Source organism: Tursiops truncatus, chromosome 14 (genome assembly GCF_011762595.2).
Source record: "Tursiops truncatus isolate mTurTru1 chromosome 14, mTurTru1.mat.Y, whole genome shotgun sequence".
Lineage (NCBI taxonomy): Eukaryota > Metazoa > Chordata > Mammalia > Artiodactyla > Delphinidae > Tursiops > Tursiops truncatus.
The window spans coordinates 87,534,928-87,552,561 of record NC_047047.1 but is presented as its reverse complement, the minus strand read 5'-3'; the positions used below and the strand labels follow the sequence as shown (position 1 = coordinate 87,552,561).

At 54.2% G+C, this 17,634-nt stretch overlaps 1 protein-coding gene across 3 annotated transcripts in view; it reads right to left on the bottom strand.

Moving 5' to 3' along the window:
- Positions 1–3,084: 3,084 nt before the first annotated feature.
- The window catches only part of MYT1L (myelin transcription factor 1 like), a 135,186-nt gene continuing 120,636 nt past the window's right edge, over positions 3,085–17,634 (bottom strand). For 2 of the 3 annotated variants that reach the window (XM_019942539.2, XM_019942540.2), the window contains exons 18-21: positions 14,548–14,639; positions 6,680–6,783; positions 3,543–3,686; positions 3,085–3,225 (exon numbers count right to left, since the gene is read on the bottom strand). In XM_019942539.2, coding sequence (XP_019798098.2) covers positions 3,085–3,225; positions 3,543–3,686; positions 6,680–6,783; positions 14,548–14,639 — 481 coding nt within the window. Of the gene's footprint in view, positions 3,226–3,530; positions 3,687–6,673; positions 6,784–14,547; positions 14,640–17,634 lie in introns of those variants that run through there. The other variant, XM_019942541.2, reaches the window with a different exon arrangement.

Here is a 17,634-nt window from a genome sequence, read left to right as displayed (position 1 = left end):
ATCTGGAAAAACCCGTAAAGGACGTTCTTGGCTCAAGTGGGAACTTGGGGACGCGGACGCGTGTTACGTAATGACGATGTCATATCTAGAGGGATAACTGTGGCAGTGAGGATGTCCCTGTTCTGGGGAGACGCCTGCGTGTGACGTGACCTTGGGGGAGAGAGTGGGGTGACGGCAGATGTGGCAGAGTGGCTTCCAGACAAGCTCCGCGCAGGCACCTCCTGAGCTGCTCACATCTACTCTCAGGGGCCTCGGAGTAGAGAACGAAACCTCCGGAAACGTTACAGTGAAAGCATCCGGCGTTGGGGAGAAACGTTCCCGGGGGTCCCGCTGGGGGCCCCAGACAGCAAGCACTTCCGGACTCCGGTGAAGATGCATACCCGGTTAGAGACCCATCGTGCTACAAATGTGGTAACACCTTTTTTATTTAGAGTAAGATGTGTTAACATCCAGCATGACAAAATTTGTACAAAGTTCACAATTTAAAAATGAATATCACTGCAACTTGTGATTCCACACATTTACAGCAAAATTAAAGTGTCAACAAACCCATGCCGTGTAGTACAAAAATAAATCAAACTTCAGTTCCACAGAGAGCACGATAAATATTTATACAAAATTCTGTCTTAATAAATGATTACTTAAATTAACTTAGAAATGAATATGAACAATAAGTTATAATAAATAAACTCTGATGACTCACAATAGTTCCATGTGAAAGGTCAGCATTCTAATATGTGACACTGTTGTGGTCCTTATATAATAGTCACGGGTAACTTTTGATCTGATAATTATGTACCAACGTTAGATGAGCAGCAGACTTGTGCTTAAAACCCCTTTCCATTGTACATAGGTGAGAACAATTAGAATCCCAAACTGATACTACCTATTACTCTACCAAAAGCATCACTATATTGGCCAAGAAGCTGCAGACACGACGGGGCGGGGAGATGCATGTGCCGATATGAACAACGGGGGCCCCCCCGCAAGGAGGCCGGGGCCCTGGATGGGACATATGGCCGCAGGTGACGCAGAGCACCTGGCTTCAGTTCTCAAAAAGGCAATTCTGAGCAGGGCAGCTACAACTAATCACACAACAGAAAAAGGGCTCTCCAGAGAAGGGGCTGCAGAGCCCAAGTCATGACGTAATCTTTTCCCAGCTAATTATTAAAGTCCTCCTGGAAAACTGTAAGCTTTTGTACAGTGAGCAGTCTAAAGTGCCGCTGGGATGTACATATATTTATACACATATATATATACCGAGGTTGAGTATTGTATCAGAGTATTTGCTGTGAGGTCCCTGTAATCTCCCTTAGCATCATCGGGTCAGCCGGGAGGCCTCCTCAGATTCCTCCAGGGTCAGTGTCACGAGGCTACTGACACGGGAATTGCACACCTCCGTACGGATATATAGGACAAGGTAAGTGCAAATAGTCGACTGGCACGTGTGGGGGCAATGACCCTGTAAGTCCTGTTCTGCTAAAAATATTTTTTTTTTATTTTTACAAAACCCATCTTTTTTTTTTCATAACAAAATTTTAAGTACTTTTGTACTTCCTGCATAACATCAAGACATGGAAGGAAGAATGCTATTACATGTAAATCAAGTCAACGGCAATCGGAAAACACGACACACGTCGTCCCAGGGACGAGCGAGCAGGGGAGAGCGCAGCCGTGGAAAGTGGTCTTATGCATCACGCAGTGCAGTCGTCGGGTAAAACAATCAATCTCCAGGGTGCAAATGAGTCTAAGATGATCTAGTGTAAAGCAAAAAAGTGCTGACGTATATTTAGTTACTCTCAACATCTGATTGCATTCATTCTTAGAGAAGGTCATGACAGATCAAACAAGGCTACGCAAACGTTCTATGGTCAACTGGTCTCCAGCGGACGGGACGGGACAGTGGAGCACACTCGTCCTGACTCTGAATAGGACCCGGGCTTATTCAAAGTCAGCGTGGGGTGAGGACACTTCTCGGAGCTGCTGGCCCGCGCAGGCCAGCAGACAGATCAGCCCAGTCGCTCGAGGACTCACAAATCATGGGCCTTCAACCCCGTACGTGACATCATAACAGCAACAACAACTGCAAGAATAATTCTGTTTAAGGTGGAGGGGGAAGTAAATAGTCTTAAGTGATCTTTTGAGCGTAAATGAAAACACACAGATTCTGTTAGACAGTTCAGAGGGGCACGGAACTCTCGGGGAGGTAAAAGAAGTTTGTTCCAAAGGGTACTGAGAATGGAAGAGGAAGTCTTCGGGTCATCCACCTCTAATAGGCCCCTGTCTTAACTGAAGGTCCCAGAGTCACACCATGTAATTAATGCTCAGGAGTTAGTTTAAAAAGTGCTGTTTAAGCTGCTTTGAATCTTCTGCCAAGTTTCCATGGCTTGGTGCTGTCTTACAATAAATTACTTATCTCATTTCTTACAGTTAATCCATATGCCATTTCCTTGGAATGCAAAAAACCTCATTTATTGCCCCACCATACACCATCCTCCTAAAACAAACAAACAAAAAAATCACATAATATTTCCAAGCATTGTTCAAAAATAAAGCATTTGTTTTTCACAACCAATTCTTGCTATGAAACAATATGCACACGAAATGTTTTTCTTAAATTCCGTAAGATCCTCCGACGTGAGGCGAAATGCTAACACCTAAAGAGTGGCGGCAGGACCACCAAATGTCATTCAAAGCTGTTGTTGTTTTTTGTCCATTTCGGTTCAAAATACTAAAACATTTGATCACTAAAGCATTAGAAAGAATTTACACTCTATTTATTTTGATCGGCTTACCTCTTCAGAAATATATATACCCTCCAATGTGCATACATGAGCAGCTATAAACATTACATGGCATATCACACTATGTCAGCTTATATGAAAACGTACAAAAATGTGAATGTATTCCAAAACTATTCTGTAGGTACTATCTTTAAAGCAAGACATGAAATCGTTATGAAGTCTTGTAAGCATAACACTGTTTCAAACAGAAATAAATATATAACACTTTCTGGTAAATTACAGCAGCAAAAAACAAGAGGCATCCTTTTTTTAAGCAAGATTCCATCACTACAGCAGCTGTTCAGACCTGAATTCCTCTCACAGCCTGCTTTATATTTTCCAGTAGAGCTTTATTTTCTGGGCTCTGATAACGATCTTGATTTGTATACATGTCCGTCAAAGTAGTCACGTATGCATCAAAATTTTGTTCATTGATTGGATCCTACGAGATATTAAATAGTAGTTCATATGCAACTTTTAGTTTCTTAATAGGATATTCACATCAGCATAAAATAGTATCATAGCATAACGCCACTGTCCTTATCATAGTTAAAAGGCCTTTTCAGAGAGACTTAATCTTAGGGGATCTACTGGTTCAGCCCCACCAGAGTCTCTAGCAATTAACGTTATGGTTTGGGGGAGGTAACCGCCAATATCCGAAGTTCGAAGAACGGTGAAAATAGAAAAGAAAAGCCATCTACTCTAGGATGCGCACCGCACGCGGCCTCCGGGGGCTGCTCCGCGCGGTCAGTCACTTACCATGTGCGGGAGCTGGATGTTGGCGAGACTGTGGATCAGGGACTGGCTCAGGTTGGCGAGTTCGTGGAGGAGGGACTCGTTCTGCTGCTCGATCACTTTGTTCTCCTCCTCGATGGTCTTCAGGCTGCTCTCCATGGTGGTGATCTGAAACGCACAGATGCGTGGGACATGTAACACGAGCCGGCCTGGGGAGCACGCGCCCGCTCCCACAGGGAGAGGCGTTAGCTCCCGAGGCAGAGGAAGAACCTCTCTGCTTAAATCAAGAGGCTTCCACGTGAAGCACAGGTCATTTTCAGGGTCATTGTCTTGTGTGCGTTGAGTCATCACACTTGAGCACGTGGCAACTGGACTCTAAGGGCTTGCCTTTCTGAAAAGGGATTCATGCCTTAGGGTGGGCTAGGCTCCTGGGCTGTGTCGACTTTCACTCAAGTTTTTAAAAAGTTCTGCTTGTCCTTGTGCATAGAGGATCACAGGAGGACTGTGTCCTTGTCCCGCCCTGGCCTTTCCGCTGGTGTGACGGGATTCTTTATCTGGATTAGTATCTTATGCACTGTGGCGACTAATACGTCTTCTTTTTAGCCCGAACTTAATTCTGCACAGATAAGTCTTGAAATATTGATTTATCTGTGAGGCACGTCACTGCCTCTCCTTAGGGTCGAGGCAGGTGTCTCTACCGGCATGTATGACATCTCTGCCTCCCTCCATTGGATAAAGGTCTACCGTGGCTTCCTGGGCAGCTCCTCCTTCCTCTAATATTCCAGAGAGAATTTAACAGTTGCCGTGGCACCTTCTGGCCTCCACCTGCCACCAGACAACCAGCACTTACTACACGGCCAGGCAGGAGAGCTGCCCCCATCTGCGTGGGCTGCAGGGACACAGTCGTGGAAGCGAATAGGCAGCTTGGATGCTGTAGTCAAGGCTGGTTACACAGGTACGGGGGCTCCTGGCAGCCACAGAGCATGTGCCAGGCTCTGTGGGTCCCCCGCACCTGTGTAGCTTGGCAGCCGCAGGCCAGCATCACAGGGGATGCGTAGAAACAAGACAGAGTTGCCGGACGTGCACCGAGCTCACAGCCTTAGCGCCTTCACGCTGTAACCCCGGCTGCCCCCAGTCACCTGAATCTCTGCTTCATAAGCTCTAAACTCCGGTGTCTCAGGTAGGGTTTCCCCGCTCACAGCCAGGGGGAGGGTGGGGCACGCGGCTGGTTCTGTGCCCCCGGCCCTGGCTCAGCGTCCTCCGCCTGGGGATGGGGACCTTCCTCCCCTCCCTGCCACTGGCAGCGTGTCCTCCGACTACGTGTCTGAGGGACATCTCGTTTCCTGCAGTGCAGGGAGGAGGCCGCTAGGATGGTGTGTGCGTGTTTATAGGAAAGCTAGACCTGGCTCAGGATAAAGGTAAGATTTATAAGAGACAAACATGGAGCTTAGCAACCACTGATTTGATGATATGAAAAAACTATATAATCCTTCATACGGTTCTGAGCGTTTTGTTTTATTTTTTTATTGTTTTGGCCATGCTGTGCGCCTTGTGGGATCTTAGCTCCCCAATCAGGTATCGAACCCCTGCCCCCTGCCATGGAAGCGCAGAGTTCTAACTACTGGACCACCAGGGAAGGGCCCAGTTCTGAGCATTTTCAATGGAGAGACCGTGAACTCTGTCCAGGCTCTGGACCTGGGACCCTGCGAGGACCCTGGTCTCCCTCAGTTTCTGCAGTTGTAAAATGAGAGAGGTGCGGGTCAGACTGACCATTCAGTGCCTTTGAAGCAGCAGAATCAGAAGCTATTCTCACACTGAAGGCTCACTGGAGCCCTCAGGTAACACAGGTAAGAGTGGGGCTCTGACAGCTGGGGCTTGGGCTCCGGGGCTATCAGGCGTGGTGACCGTCGCTCCCTAACTATCCCAGCGGCCGTGCCACGGGGCTTCTGGGGGCCGTGCGTGTGCCCTGTGTGGCCAGGGTGTGCGGCCTGGAGAGCTCTGTCTTCACCTCCAGTCGCTGGACAAAACGCAGCAGCATGGTCCTCTCCCTCCCGGTGTCACTGACCCGGCTGGAGGTGAGGGGTACCAGAAAGCCCAGCGGCACGGCCTCCACCCCTCCCGCTTTGGTTTTGGATTAAAGGTAAGGAAAACCCTTGCCTGTCTCAGGCACGCCTTGGGCTGCAGCACAGCCGGAGGTGAGGCCATGGTCAGCAGGTGGGCTGGTGTCCGAACAAGTGGACACAACGGCCAGGCAGAGAACCTCAGCCTCACATCCGCCCGAGGGCACGAAAGGGTAGCCCTGGAGTCCCTGTTGTGACCCTGGTGGGGGCATAGCTGGAGGGCTCCCCTCCCTGGAGAGGCTGTGCCCGCGGGGACGGGGACCAGCAGGGACCTGTCCTTGCCCCCTAAGCCCATGGGCAAGAATCCCAGTAAGGCTGTGATGCCCCGAGGGGATGGCTGGGGAGGGGCAGGTCCAGGCCACAGAGGGCGTGGGTTCGAACAGGACAGGAATCCCTGGCCTCGCCTGTGAGTGGCTGCAGTGCTTCCCCATTCCCAGAGCCGCGGCGGGGAAGGCCTGTGGAGAGGCAAACTGGGCGCGCTGGGCCCACGGCTCTGCGGCCCTGGCTGAGCAGTCAGGGGCAGCGGGAGTTGTGGACACTCACCATGTGGACCGCTGTGGGCACCTGGGCTATAGGACCAAAGCCCCTGGGATGGGGCATCTAGTAGGTGCTCAATAAAGGCTCCACCCCTCCCCTCCCAGCAGGCTCGTGAGGCCACGGATAGCAGCGGCCCCGGGGAACCCAAGCAACAAGCTCCCTGTTCCTGTTTACCGCGTGATGACCTTAGGGCCTTTGCATCCCGGGGCCGGGGGGGGTGGGGGGTGGGGGGAAGAGCTCACCCGCTGCAGGAGCCGCGCTCCTCGGGACCGTCTACTCATAACCACGTGTCGTTAAAAATACCAACACAAGAGGGAAAACTAGCCGGCCGGCGGCCCCTCTGTCACAGCAAGTTTTGCCACTGAAATGATCTCAGCAGGACACTGAGAAGAAAGGTGAATAAGTAAAGGGAAAACCGGGCAAGGAAACAGGCAATGGCGGCAGCCCTCGGCTCCGCGGCGTCAGCGCAGGCGGCGGCTCGATTGAGGCGTCAGAAACTGTTACCTGAGTCCGGAGCTTGATCATGTCGGCTTCCATCTGGGAGTTGGATTCGTTCAGCTCCTTGATTTCCTCATCCAGCTGCTTGATCTCCTCATCGTTCTCTACGCCTGAAAGGGCGGAGGGGAGGGGCTTAGAGACGCTGCGCCTGGGAACACTACAGGTAGAACCTGGCGGCGTCGCTCTTTCTAGATTTGGAACCGAACTTGCTGGGGGAGGGTACTCTTCAATTAAAAACTATAGTCACAGTTTGTGTGTCTTCTATCCCCACTGCCACCCTCCTTACAATTAAGGCACCTAAAAACAGAAAAAAATCAGCTGGGGGGACACAGGCCCCCCAAACTGAAAGGCTCCGTCTCCCTGGGACGATTAACCAGAGCCTCAGGGTGTGACCCCCCCGACTCCAGCCGAAACCATCTTGTCCTGGACGTGGATTTACGCGGTGCAGCCCCTGAATTGTCTCCTCTGTTTATTCCCTGTCTCTGTCTGCATCTCTGTCTCGCTCCCTCTTTCTCCCCCATCACTCTGGGAAGGAGCCTGCTGACATATCTGAAAATGAGGCCAACAGGGTCCCTGCCCTCCACAAGCCTAGGTTTTGGGTAGGAAAACTGATAACAGACCGGGAACCAAAAACCCGACTCGGTGGGTGCTGAGGTAGCTGTCCCCCGTGGGAGGATGAGGCAGCAGTGACAGCCTTCAGGCGGGTGGTCACAGAGGCTCTCTGAACATTGACAGCTAACCAATAAACACGTCCCCCCATCTGAATGGCCAGGGCGTGAAGCTTGGCTGGGCCGCGTCCTGGGGGAGCGGGGCTGTGCAGCCACCAGCGGGGCCCTGGCTGGGCTGCAGGGGCAATTGTCAGGGTTTACAAGGGGCGTTTTCGAGGCCAGCTCGCCTGGCTGGCTGCTGGCCACCGGGCCTCGCCAGTGTCAGAAAGATCCCGATACTTCTGGCGTTTGACGCTGGTGTCCCACGGCTGAGCGTCCCTAGGGGACGAGCAGGAACCCGGCAAGTGAAGCTACGGGACGACCACACCTGTCCCTCGCATGGCACCTGGGGGAGCTTGGGGGGGCGCTGTCCAGCTCTGTAGAGAGAGGGGTCCAGTTCGCCTGGGACGGAAGGCCCCAGACCACCTGGAATGCTGCAGACCTCCACGGAGGGTTCCTCGCCTCCCAGGGGTCGAGAAGGCAAAGCAAAGGGAGACTGGGGGTCTGAGTCTCAGCTGCTGTTTTTAGCGAAATGAAAAAAAAAAAAAAAAAAAGATCGGCAAGAGTAAAGCATCTTCCTGCGAAGAACCACATTTCTCCCACGGCGTTATGTTTCCTCATAAAAGCAGTCAGGACGAACGCGTCATCGTGTTCAATTTAATTTCCCCTTTAATAATCCCTCCTTCTGAATCGTTTCTCCCCATGGACCTGTCTTAGGTGTGAAGTGAGGCTCACGGACGAGCTGGTCTTGAGCACCTGCCCAAGTCTTCCCTCTTCCCCCTGCTGTGCTCCCACCGTCACCCAGGGGGACGGGGGGTGACCTTAACCAGAGTGATGGCTCTCTCGTCCACGACCCCTGATCAGCGTCTTAGGTCCTCAAGGTGCTTCTCTGCCAGCGTCTTACAAGGTCCAGAACATCAACAACAAAGTCTTCCTTTTTATCAAATGCACCCGGAAAGCATGTCCTAAAGGATATAATAACAAATACTGCCAGGAATGAAACGAGGTTCACCCTTTCTCAGGTGGAGGCCGCTATTCCCCCACGTTTTATATGTGACCAAGTCTTTATGGCAATCTCTCAAAATTAGGGCTTAGGATTGACTGAGTTAGGGTATATAAAAACCTGGCACACGGGAGGTCTCCGCCAAGGCTGTGGCCAACGTAATTATTCTTCCGTAGTTGAAGTTCAGGTATAGCTCAAGATAAGAATGCATAAAAATAATCACGATAAATGCATAAAAATCCTGACTTGTAAAACAACTAAATCATGAGGCAGTTCATCATTTAACGAGGATTCGCCACACATTCCTCTAAATTGCTGGTCTTCCAGCCGCACGGAGAACATCTCTCGTGAAAACTGAATCCTCGGGCTGTGATGGTCGTCAGATTTTCCAAGTGAATTTCTGTTATGATTTCTGGACAAGCTCTTCATGTCATATTTCTTCAGCTTTTCAGATTTGAACAGTTTAAAACCTTCTCTTTTCCCGGGTGTGTTTTGCAGTTGGTGTTGAGGACCAGCCGTGTGAAGAGAGGGTTATCGCATTTTCCTAAGAGGCCCAGAGGATGTCCCTTTGCTCTCGGACCCTGAGGTGCAGCTGCCTTTTAAGATTTCCCGAGCGTTGCTTGCATTCAGGCTCTTTCTGAAGCCACTGTTACCGGTTCTAAAGTTCTGCCCCGCGAGCACTTGCTGAGACAGGGGGCGCGTCTCCACAAGGCCCCTCAGGCAATGGCTCTGAGCCTCTCTGTAGTGTGAGAATACATTGTGCAAAGGAAACGCGTCGGTTAATACAGGAGCAGTCTTCTCTCACATATTAAATAAAATGTCTCATTTTTACTCACATATGACACTGAAAGTGTCAGAGAGCAGACACGACTGCGTGTCATGAAGGTACCTCCTGCCAGAGTCTGTATGTGAGGCTGGGGCAGCTCTTCCTGGGGAGCTACCCCCTGTGCACCCCAGAGCTATTTGATCGAGAGATTTGATTCTGGATAATCGTGATAGGAAGCGTGAAAGATGTGCTACGCAGCTGCCTGTTTCCAACACCGAGATTTCATGTTTCCCTTGAGAAGTGAGTGGAGCTGTAAGCAAAGCAATCCATGTCAGGGCTGGCGGTTTGCAGATCGCTCCCCTATTATAAAACCCAGAGAACGGTGGGAGAGAATAGCATGCCTCGAATTTCCAATTAAACCCCCTTAATTCGCTTGTCAGGAGCACCCCATCAGCGGTACCTAATATACAGCGAAGTATATAAAATACACCATCATGTCAGCATCTTTGTCTTGAGGCTAGATTCCAGCAAACTTAGAAGAATTTTGATAAAATTATGAGACAAGAATGTGGTCTTTCTGGAATATAGGTGAAATCTTGGGAGCCCATTTCACTGGTTTGAATTTTCATGAAAGAGTTTCCAACAATTATTATGTTCTGTTTAATTTTTGTGGAAAACCAACGTCTAAGCAGGGGACAGAGATCACGGTGCTGGGAGACTTCCTGAAGTCTGGTGGCATTGCTTTCCTTTCCTTTCTTTTCTTTTTTTTGTTTTAACATCTTTACTGGATTATAATTGCTTTACAATGTTGTGTTAGTTTCTGCTGTACAACAAAGCGAATCAGCTATACGTATACATATATCCCCATATCTCCTCCCTCTTGCGTCTCCCTCCCACCCTCCCTATCCCACCCCTCTAGGTGGTCACAAAGCACCGAGCTGGAAGCATTTCTGAACTGCCTTGATGAGGGGTTTTAGAGGTCTGGGGTTTAGAGCCGGGTTTTGAAACATGACAGACCTGGAATCTGAATCCATATCTTGCTACTTAAGAATCCTGTGGTGAGTACTTTCCTTAATCCCTAGACACCTCAAATCCCTCCATTTAAAAAGTCCCTATCTGTCACAGTGGCTGTAAGAAATAAGCTCACTATATAAGATACCTGAGCTATAGCGAGACTCGCCAAACAGGGGCCAAAGGAAAATGTTAAATGCTGTGTTGTCTGAGCAGCCCCACAGCACCAGGGTGTCTGCAGGCTCGTCTCTGCTCTGACCAGAAAGTAGCACAGATTGGTTTTGTCCTGCTGACCCCGTCGATGTGACTGACAAACAGTTAAAAGAAAAGAAAAAATACCGTATGTGGTCTAGTGCAGCGGGCTTCGATACTTGCTGAATTAAAGAATTTAAAGAAGACACACCTCTCCCTCACAAGTCCTAAAACTGCCAGCTGATGGTTTTTCCTGTGACTTTAGTTGCCAAAAATGTATATATTTCTAGAAAATTGTATGTTGCAGAGTGCTTTCAGTATATTTTCATCAAAGCCTTGGACTGAGTGTTTAATTTATTAAAAAAAAATCTACTGTGTAAACTAAGTGGCAAATCAGGCTTCATTATCAAAACAATCTGCAGAGCAGATCAACCGTCCAACAGAGGTCACCGTAAATCCAATAAAGCACTAGCCAGGGCCCCCACGGTGACCTTTCCGTCTCTAAATTTTATTCTAGGAGATGGACGGATGGACGGATGGATGGAGGGATGAAGATGTGATGAACTAAGGAGCACCGGCTGCAGCACTGTTTCCTCCTGAAGCTCTTGGACCTGCCCTCCTGCCCGCTGGGGGGCGCCCTCAGGAGCCCAGCATTCGTGAGTGGTTCCTCGTTCAGTGTCTGCACGTGTGTGAGCCCAGGACTCGGGAGCAGCCTTTCTTCTGTGACGGTGGGGAAGCTGGGGAAGACCCGGCAGGTGACAGATGGATTCTCAGACTGTCGGATTCTAGTGAGTCACGTGGAATTCGAGGGCCTGGAATTAAAGCCATCCATGTGGACGTGCCCCCAGGTCACCCTCGAGAGCCCCAGGGCACAAGTGCCTGGCTGTGAAGCCCGCTTCTGGAGAGGGGAGAGCGCCAGGTGGGCTCACTGGCCCGTCGGCGGCACTGGGGCAAGGCGGGCAGGTAGGCTCACTGGCCCGTCGGCGGCACTGGGGCACGGCGGGGCCCTGGCTGCGGGTGTGCCCTCACAGGTCTCCTGGTACCGCTTTCACCTCTTCACCGCTTTGAGTTTCCTCTTCCTTCTTGGTAAAGGGGAGCGTCAGTACCCACGCTTGGGGCTGCTGGGAATATAAATGAATAAGTGCATGAAATCCCCGGACAGAGCTGCAGGCAGGGGAGGGGGCCTTCCCTCAGCTCACCATCCCAGACAGTAGATGAGAAGGGCAGAAAAACGTTATTTCTTTTCCTTCTCTCCTGAAGGCTTGGCCAAAAACTAAAACCAAAAAAGCAAAACCCCAAAGCCGCCTGCAGCCCAACTCCGGAGAGATGCTCACAGGCCCGGAGTGACCGTGTGCAGAGGGTCCCGGAGGAGACCCCTGGTAACTCCGCAGAGCCCCAGCTGCTCGGAGAGCTGACCGACGACGTGGGAGAGACACAGAGCAGTGAGAGTCTTTGCGGGGAAGAGATGGGAACAGACTCTTCTCTAAGCTTCAGAAAGAAAAAGAAAGAGCCTTGGATTTTAGAGCCGGAAGGAAACCTCAGAGACTTTTAGATGCACTCCTCCCTCTTCAGATAGACACTCGGGAGAAAAAGCCGGAACCCAGGACGGGAGCGGCCCGGCCCGAGTCAGCCCTAGGGCTCGAGGTGGTCCCTTGGCCGCGGTGCTCAGTCACCGCTTAGAGGACACATTGCACGTGGAGGGTGAGTGACCTCGGGTAAGGTCTGCACTCAGCATGTTCAAGAGATGAGAGGGCGAGAGATGGGCTCTCCCTCACACGGAGTGAGGGCCACGCCTTTGACCGTGAAGGTCGGGCACAGCTGCAGGGTCAGTGACCGCTGAGCTCCCGTCCCCCAAAGAGCAGAAGTGAACTTCCCACAGTCCTGCCCTTTGGTCAGACACACACAGGGATGAGGCCATTTATCCACGGGATGACGTGTGCTCTGGGTTTACTAGGAAGTGCCCTGTTCTTGGCAGAAAAGGTGCCCCGACAGGTGAGAAGCAAGGGGACCACCAGCCCTGGGCTCCAGCATGGACTGGGCTTGGGAAGACCTGGGTTTGCCCCTCTTCTGCTGCTTCATCTCCAGGTGACCTGGGCTTCCCCGGGTCCTCGTCTGTGGACAAGCAAGTGACCGAACCTACAGCAGGAAGAAACATTCCGAAGACTAAAATCAGGAAGCTGAGCTCAGGTGCAGAGAGGTGGGTGGATGGCGACCCCGCGGGCGACCCCACTGACCAGGGTGGAGCCGGGAGCCGGGTGCCCAGCCTGGATGAAGGCTGGGGTTGGTTCCTCTCCCAGATGCCATGAGTCCTTTCTGGTTAACAGCTGTGACTAGCAGTTACAGAAGGAGGACTCTGAGTGTCGGATGCCCCCATGAGAGGTGCCGGCCCGGGGGACTCCCCACTCTCCCTGGCCGTCCCGCCCGCTGGGAAGCCTCCTCCTCTGGGTGTGCAGACCTGCCCTCTCCACCTCTCTCCCCGCTGGGTCTGCACTGCGCTCGGTCTATCCGGAGGCATGAGCTGGCGCAGACTCACATCGGTTTGCAGAAGGAGTTTTGCTTTAGCCCCGGGGATGTTGTGTGGGTGAAATGTCGGCTAAATATTTTGCAAAGAGCTCAGTGGATGTTGTTTTCTCTCTGGCAACGCGCCCTGCCCTCGATGGCTGAGTGAGAAGGGACATTGGTGACCCTGGCGTCTCGGGATGGGCTCCTCACGCTGGCAGGTGAGTCTGAGAACTTCCGTCTAACTGGTGCCCGTCCCCCATCTCCAGCCCCCGAGCCGCCTTGAGCAGAGGTGGGGCTCACGGGGCTTGAACCTTCAGGTGGAAGCGTCGTGGCCCTGACTGTCTTCCTGGTAAGTGACGGGGAGCAGGATGAGGCATGTTTCCTGCTGAACCCCTCGTGCTGTCCTCAGGACCGAGAATAGTGCCTGGTGAGCCATGGAGGCCTCAGGACCGCGGCCGGGCCCCAGGTGTCTCCAGGCTAGGAGCGCATCAGGGCTGGTCCTTGTCTGCGTGGATCCTGGGTGCGGGGCAGCCCGGGAAGCGGAGGGGGAGGGTCGGCCCCTCCGCCACCCAGTCCTGGGGCCCGAGCTACCTGCGGCGCGTCCAGGCGTCCAGCACGGGGGTGACCCGCGTTCCTCGGCACTTGGTTCCTTTGGGGAGCACGGAGCTCAGGAGGCGCCTTGCCAGGCTTCAGCACGTTCACCGTAGGCCCCGCTCCGCCCGAGCCCCGTCCCTCACAAAGTCCCCTGAGGGGCTGGGAGGGGGAGCTTCTCGCAGGCCACTCTGCTGAGGGATTACAATTGCACTGGTCTCCCGATCGCTGCAAACACTGCACTAGGGACCGCTGGACCTCAGCTCCCAGGGACACACGCGGTCACGCCCCCGCGAGCATCTGGTGGCAGTACAGGCATTAGCGCATCAGCGTGTGTGTTTCTGTGAAAGACACGTCCTCATGTAATGTGTGCACTGATTCACTGACACTGGGGTCTCGGCCAGCAGCCCGTCTGACGCGGGTTTCCTCCCTAAGGCGTGTCACGGCCTCCTTACGCCCAGGACACCAGACGGCACCCCTGTCCTGCTCTGGGGGCCTTTTCAACAGTGGCGTCTCCAACGGGAAAACACAAAAATTCAGCAAACGCAGCGCCCCACAGACTGTGAAGAGGACCCTTATTTATGGCTGAGCCACGAGGAGAAGGCGGAAAGGACGGGCCTCGCGGGAAAGTGGCCGAGATTCAGGCTCTCCACCCCTCCCCGTGGCCCTGAAAGCACTGCGAGCGCTGCTCTGGGGTCACAAACTGACGGTAGCGTGGACCCGGGGCCCCGAGGCCGGGCTGGGACGGGCTCCGAGGCCCGAGCCCCCCGCGTGCGCTCCGCCCGCATCTTTGCGCGCCTCCTGCGGCGGGCCAGGGAGCGTCTGGAAGGAGGGCTGCACAGACAGACAGACGCCAGCTCCTGCCCCAGAGTGAGGGTGAGAAAGACAGCCGTGGGCTGCGTGTGGCCCGAGGACCCCTGACTCAGCGCCCGGCGCAGAAGGCCGTGGGGAGGCCGCCTCCCCCCGCGTGGACCGGCTTTGTCCGGGCGGGAGTGACCGCTGCCCCCTCCCGAAGGGACGAGGCTATGCTGGGGCTCCACTGGGGCCGCGAGGACGGCCGGGCTGTGGCCGTGGCCCCGACGCGCTGGGCGCACGCGGTTACCGTTGCTGGCCCGCTGCCGGATGGTCAGCATCTGCTCTCCCGACAGCTTCGCCTTCTTCATGGCCGACGTGGCCCGCGGGCATCCTGACAAGCTGGGGACGAGACGGGAGGTGGAGTTAGTCGCAGGTTCAGGGTGGGGGGTGGGGACGGCCCGGGCCTGCAGGGAAAACTGCCTCGAGCTGCAGGTCCCCACATCGCCCGACTGGGCTGGTTGCTGGCAAAGGGCCACCTGCACATGGGGAACCAGAGCGGAAGGTGGGCAGGGCCGGCTGTGCCCACAGGCTGGTGTCTGTGGATGGCGGACTTCGGGGCGGACACGCAGCACAGGGCCACAGTGTGGCCTGGGGCGAGGTCTGACCGCTGGGGCTCGGGCGGGAGGGAGATGAGCCCTCTGAGGGCCCCTGGGACTTTTAGGAAGCGCCCATCTCACTTTAACAAACTTCCTTATTGGGACTGCCCTGGCGGTCCAGTGGATAGGGCTCCTCCGTTCCACTGCAGGGGGCTCAGGTGCGATCCCTGGTCGGGGAACTAAGATCCCACACGCCGCGCTGCGCGGCCAAAAGTAAATAAAAATATAAAAAACTTCCTTATTGTGGAAAGTCTCAAACTCACAGAAGGGTTGGATTCAAAACTTAACGTCAAACGTGCCAAAGTAGAAGGGGCAGAGTGATGGGCTACCACCCGGTCTCCATCCTGACTCGCCAGGGCCCCTTCCCCACAGTTACTTGGGAGAAACCCCCAAACACAGCCTCAGCATCAGTGTCTCACCTGAGGGTCTGAAACGTGTGCCAACACCCTCACCTGTCGGGGTCCACATGCCCCCATCTGCCTCCTAACCTTGTGAACGGCCGTCCGCCCGGGTCCGCGTGTGCTCTGCGCCCTGAGCTGGGACCTGGTCTGGGCGGCGTCTCTGCAGGACGCCTCCCTCCCTCTTACTTTCTTTCTGGGTCTGTGTTGAGGACAGCGATCTGAGCACCTTCCGCAGGGGCCAAGCCTGGGCCTCCGCACCCCTCGCCCCTCGCCTGGCTACACCTCCAGGGGCCGCACAGGAGGACCCCCTGCACCGCTGTCAGGGCCCCTCTAGGCGCTTCATACGCAGGTGGAATGTGAGCCAGTGTATATTATAGTATTTTACGTATATGCAAACCACGTGTATCATTTTGTATTTCGTCTGCATTTTCAGGGCTAGACGGACCCTGTCCTCAGAGAGTGACACTTACACGGTCACTAGGCAACATCCTTGGGACATCTGCGTTTATACAGGGAGGCCTTCAGAATGTCTCTTCAGACACATTTTCTAATACTTTTTCTGATGGGGATTTTAGCAGGTGTTTTGGGGGAGGACACCTTCGTACAACAAATGTTCTTACGAGGAAGCTCTGAGGTGCTGGTTCGAGGAGACGTTCGCGTCTGACAACTGTGCAGGACTCTCCCCGAGAGGCCGAGTGACCGCCGTGCCCACTGCTCTTCCCAGAACCTCACCGGGCCATGCGCTCGCTCACGGAGCTTCTAGATTTACAGGGGAAGGGGCAGTGGGACGTCACCCCAGAGGGTGACACAGCGTCCTGTTAGTGGTCGTTGGGGCCATCATCCCTGGGGCCTGTTGCTCGGAGGCAGCACGTCGCCAGGCGTGCCCGGGGCTCCCGGTTGCTTGCGGATTGGAAGCCGTGCACAGCGGGTGGCTGCCCACCCCGATTCTCCTACCTGAACAGAAGTGGGAGCGGGGGCTACAGGACAGAGTGAGGGCGGAAAGTAACGAGAAGGAAGCCCAGCGCGCGGAAGCCAGCGGAGTGAGGGACTCGGGTGTCTCCACGCGTCCATCCCCAGCTGGCGGGGCCCAAACCCAGATGTGCAGCGGCAGGATGGCCTGGAAACGGTTTCACACACAGACTCCTGGACCCACGTTGAGGGTCGGAACCAGATTTCAGTCTCCAGTTGCTTCTCCTAGCTTCCAGTTAGCTGAACTGCCAGCCGGGAACGACAAATAACGGTGTCCTTCAGCCAGAGCTGGGAACTAAATTAGGAGACACAGACAGGCCCGCAGAAGGATGTGTTCTGTGCAAACACGCCTGCACCGTGTTCCTCCCATTCCGATCCAGTGACTGCATCCCAGCCTGGGTCAAATTTGGAAGTGTCCGGAGCAGGCCGGGCGCCGGTGCCGGGTGGCGGGTGCCAGGCGAGGGCGCAGTGCCATCTAGTGGCGGCCCCAGCCAACTGCACCGGGTGCCCTGGGTCTGCGCTGGGCCAGGATCTCAGGGCAAAGGCCCCTGCCCGAGTCCTGCCAGGGAGCGACCCCGGGGGGATCTCGGTGTGGTGAGAGGAGAGTCCTGAAGCGGAGACCCAGCGGCCTTTATGGAGACGCTTCTAATTAAAACCAGGCTCCAGGCTCCAGGCAGCAAAGAGTTAACGCGTGTCTGCACCAGCACCCACCTCTGGGGCCCCAGACGTCTGGCCCAGGCTCCACCAGGAATTCCTGGGAGGCTCCGGGCAGACACTGCCCAGGGCTTCAGAAAGGGACAGGGAGACGGAGGCCCAGCGTTTTATGAGGGCATCCCCCGAGTGGAACTTCCTTCAGGAGAACGTCACCCCTGAAAACAGCTCAATAAGTAGAACTTTCGGGGAGGGGGGTGGTTAGAAGGACTCGGGAGTCCACGGGAGGAAAGTGAGAAATTCGAGAGCGCGTGGGGTGTGTTGCTCACAGCCCAGAGTGGCTCGGGAACCGAGAATACGGGACCCCGACGTGAAAGGCCCCTGTGACTCAGGCTGTCCCCCACGACGTGCAGGTGGGCTGTTATGTACCTTGTTTTTTCACTGTTTACGATTTCACCATTGATGTTAAAATCCTCTAGTAAGGACGTGATACCTCCCTGTACAGCACAGATTCCCATGCTAATGCCACCCTCTGTATCGTAGCACTGAGGACGTGTCTCCAGCTGATTCCTGGTGACGGGCACTGCACTACTGTTACCCTCTGCGTCGTAACATTGGGGACTCTCGGGGGCGGGCCGTGCAGGCAGGCGCGGAGCGAGGGAACCGGCGCTAACCCCGAGGGCGCACGTCGCGCTCACCGGAGCTGCCACTTTTGAA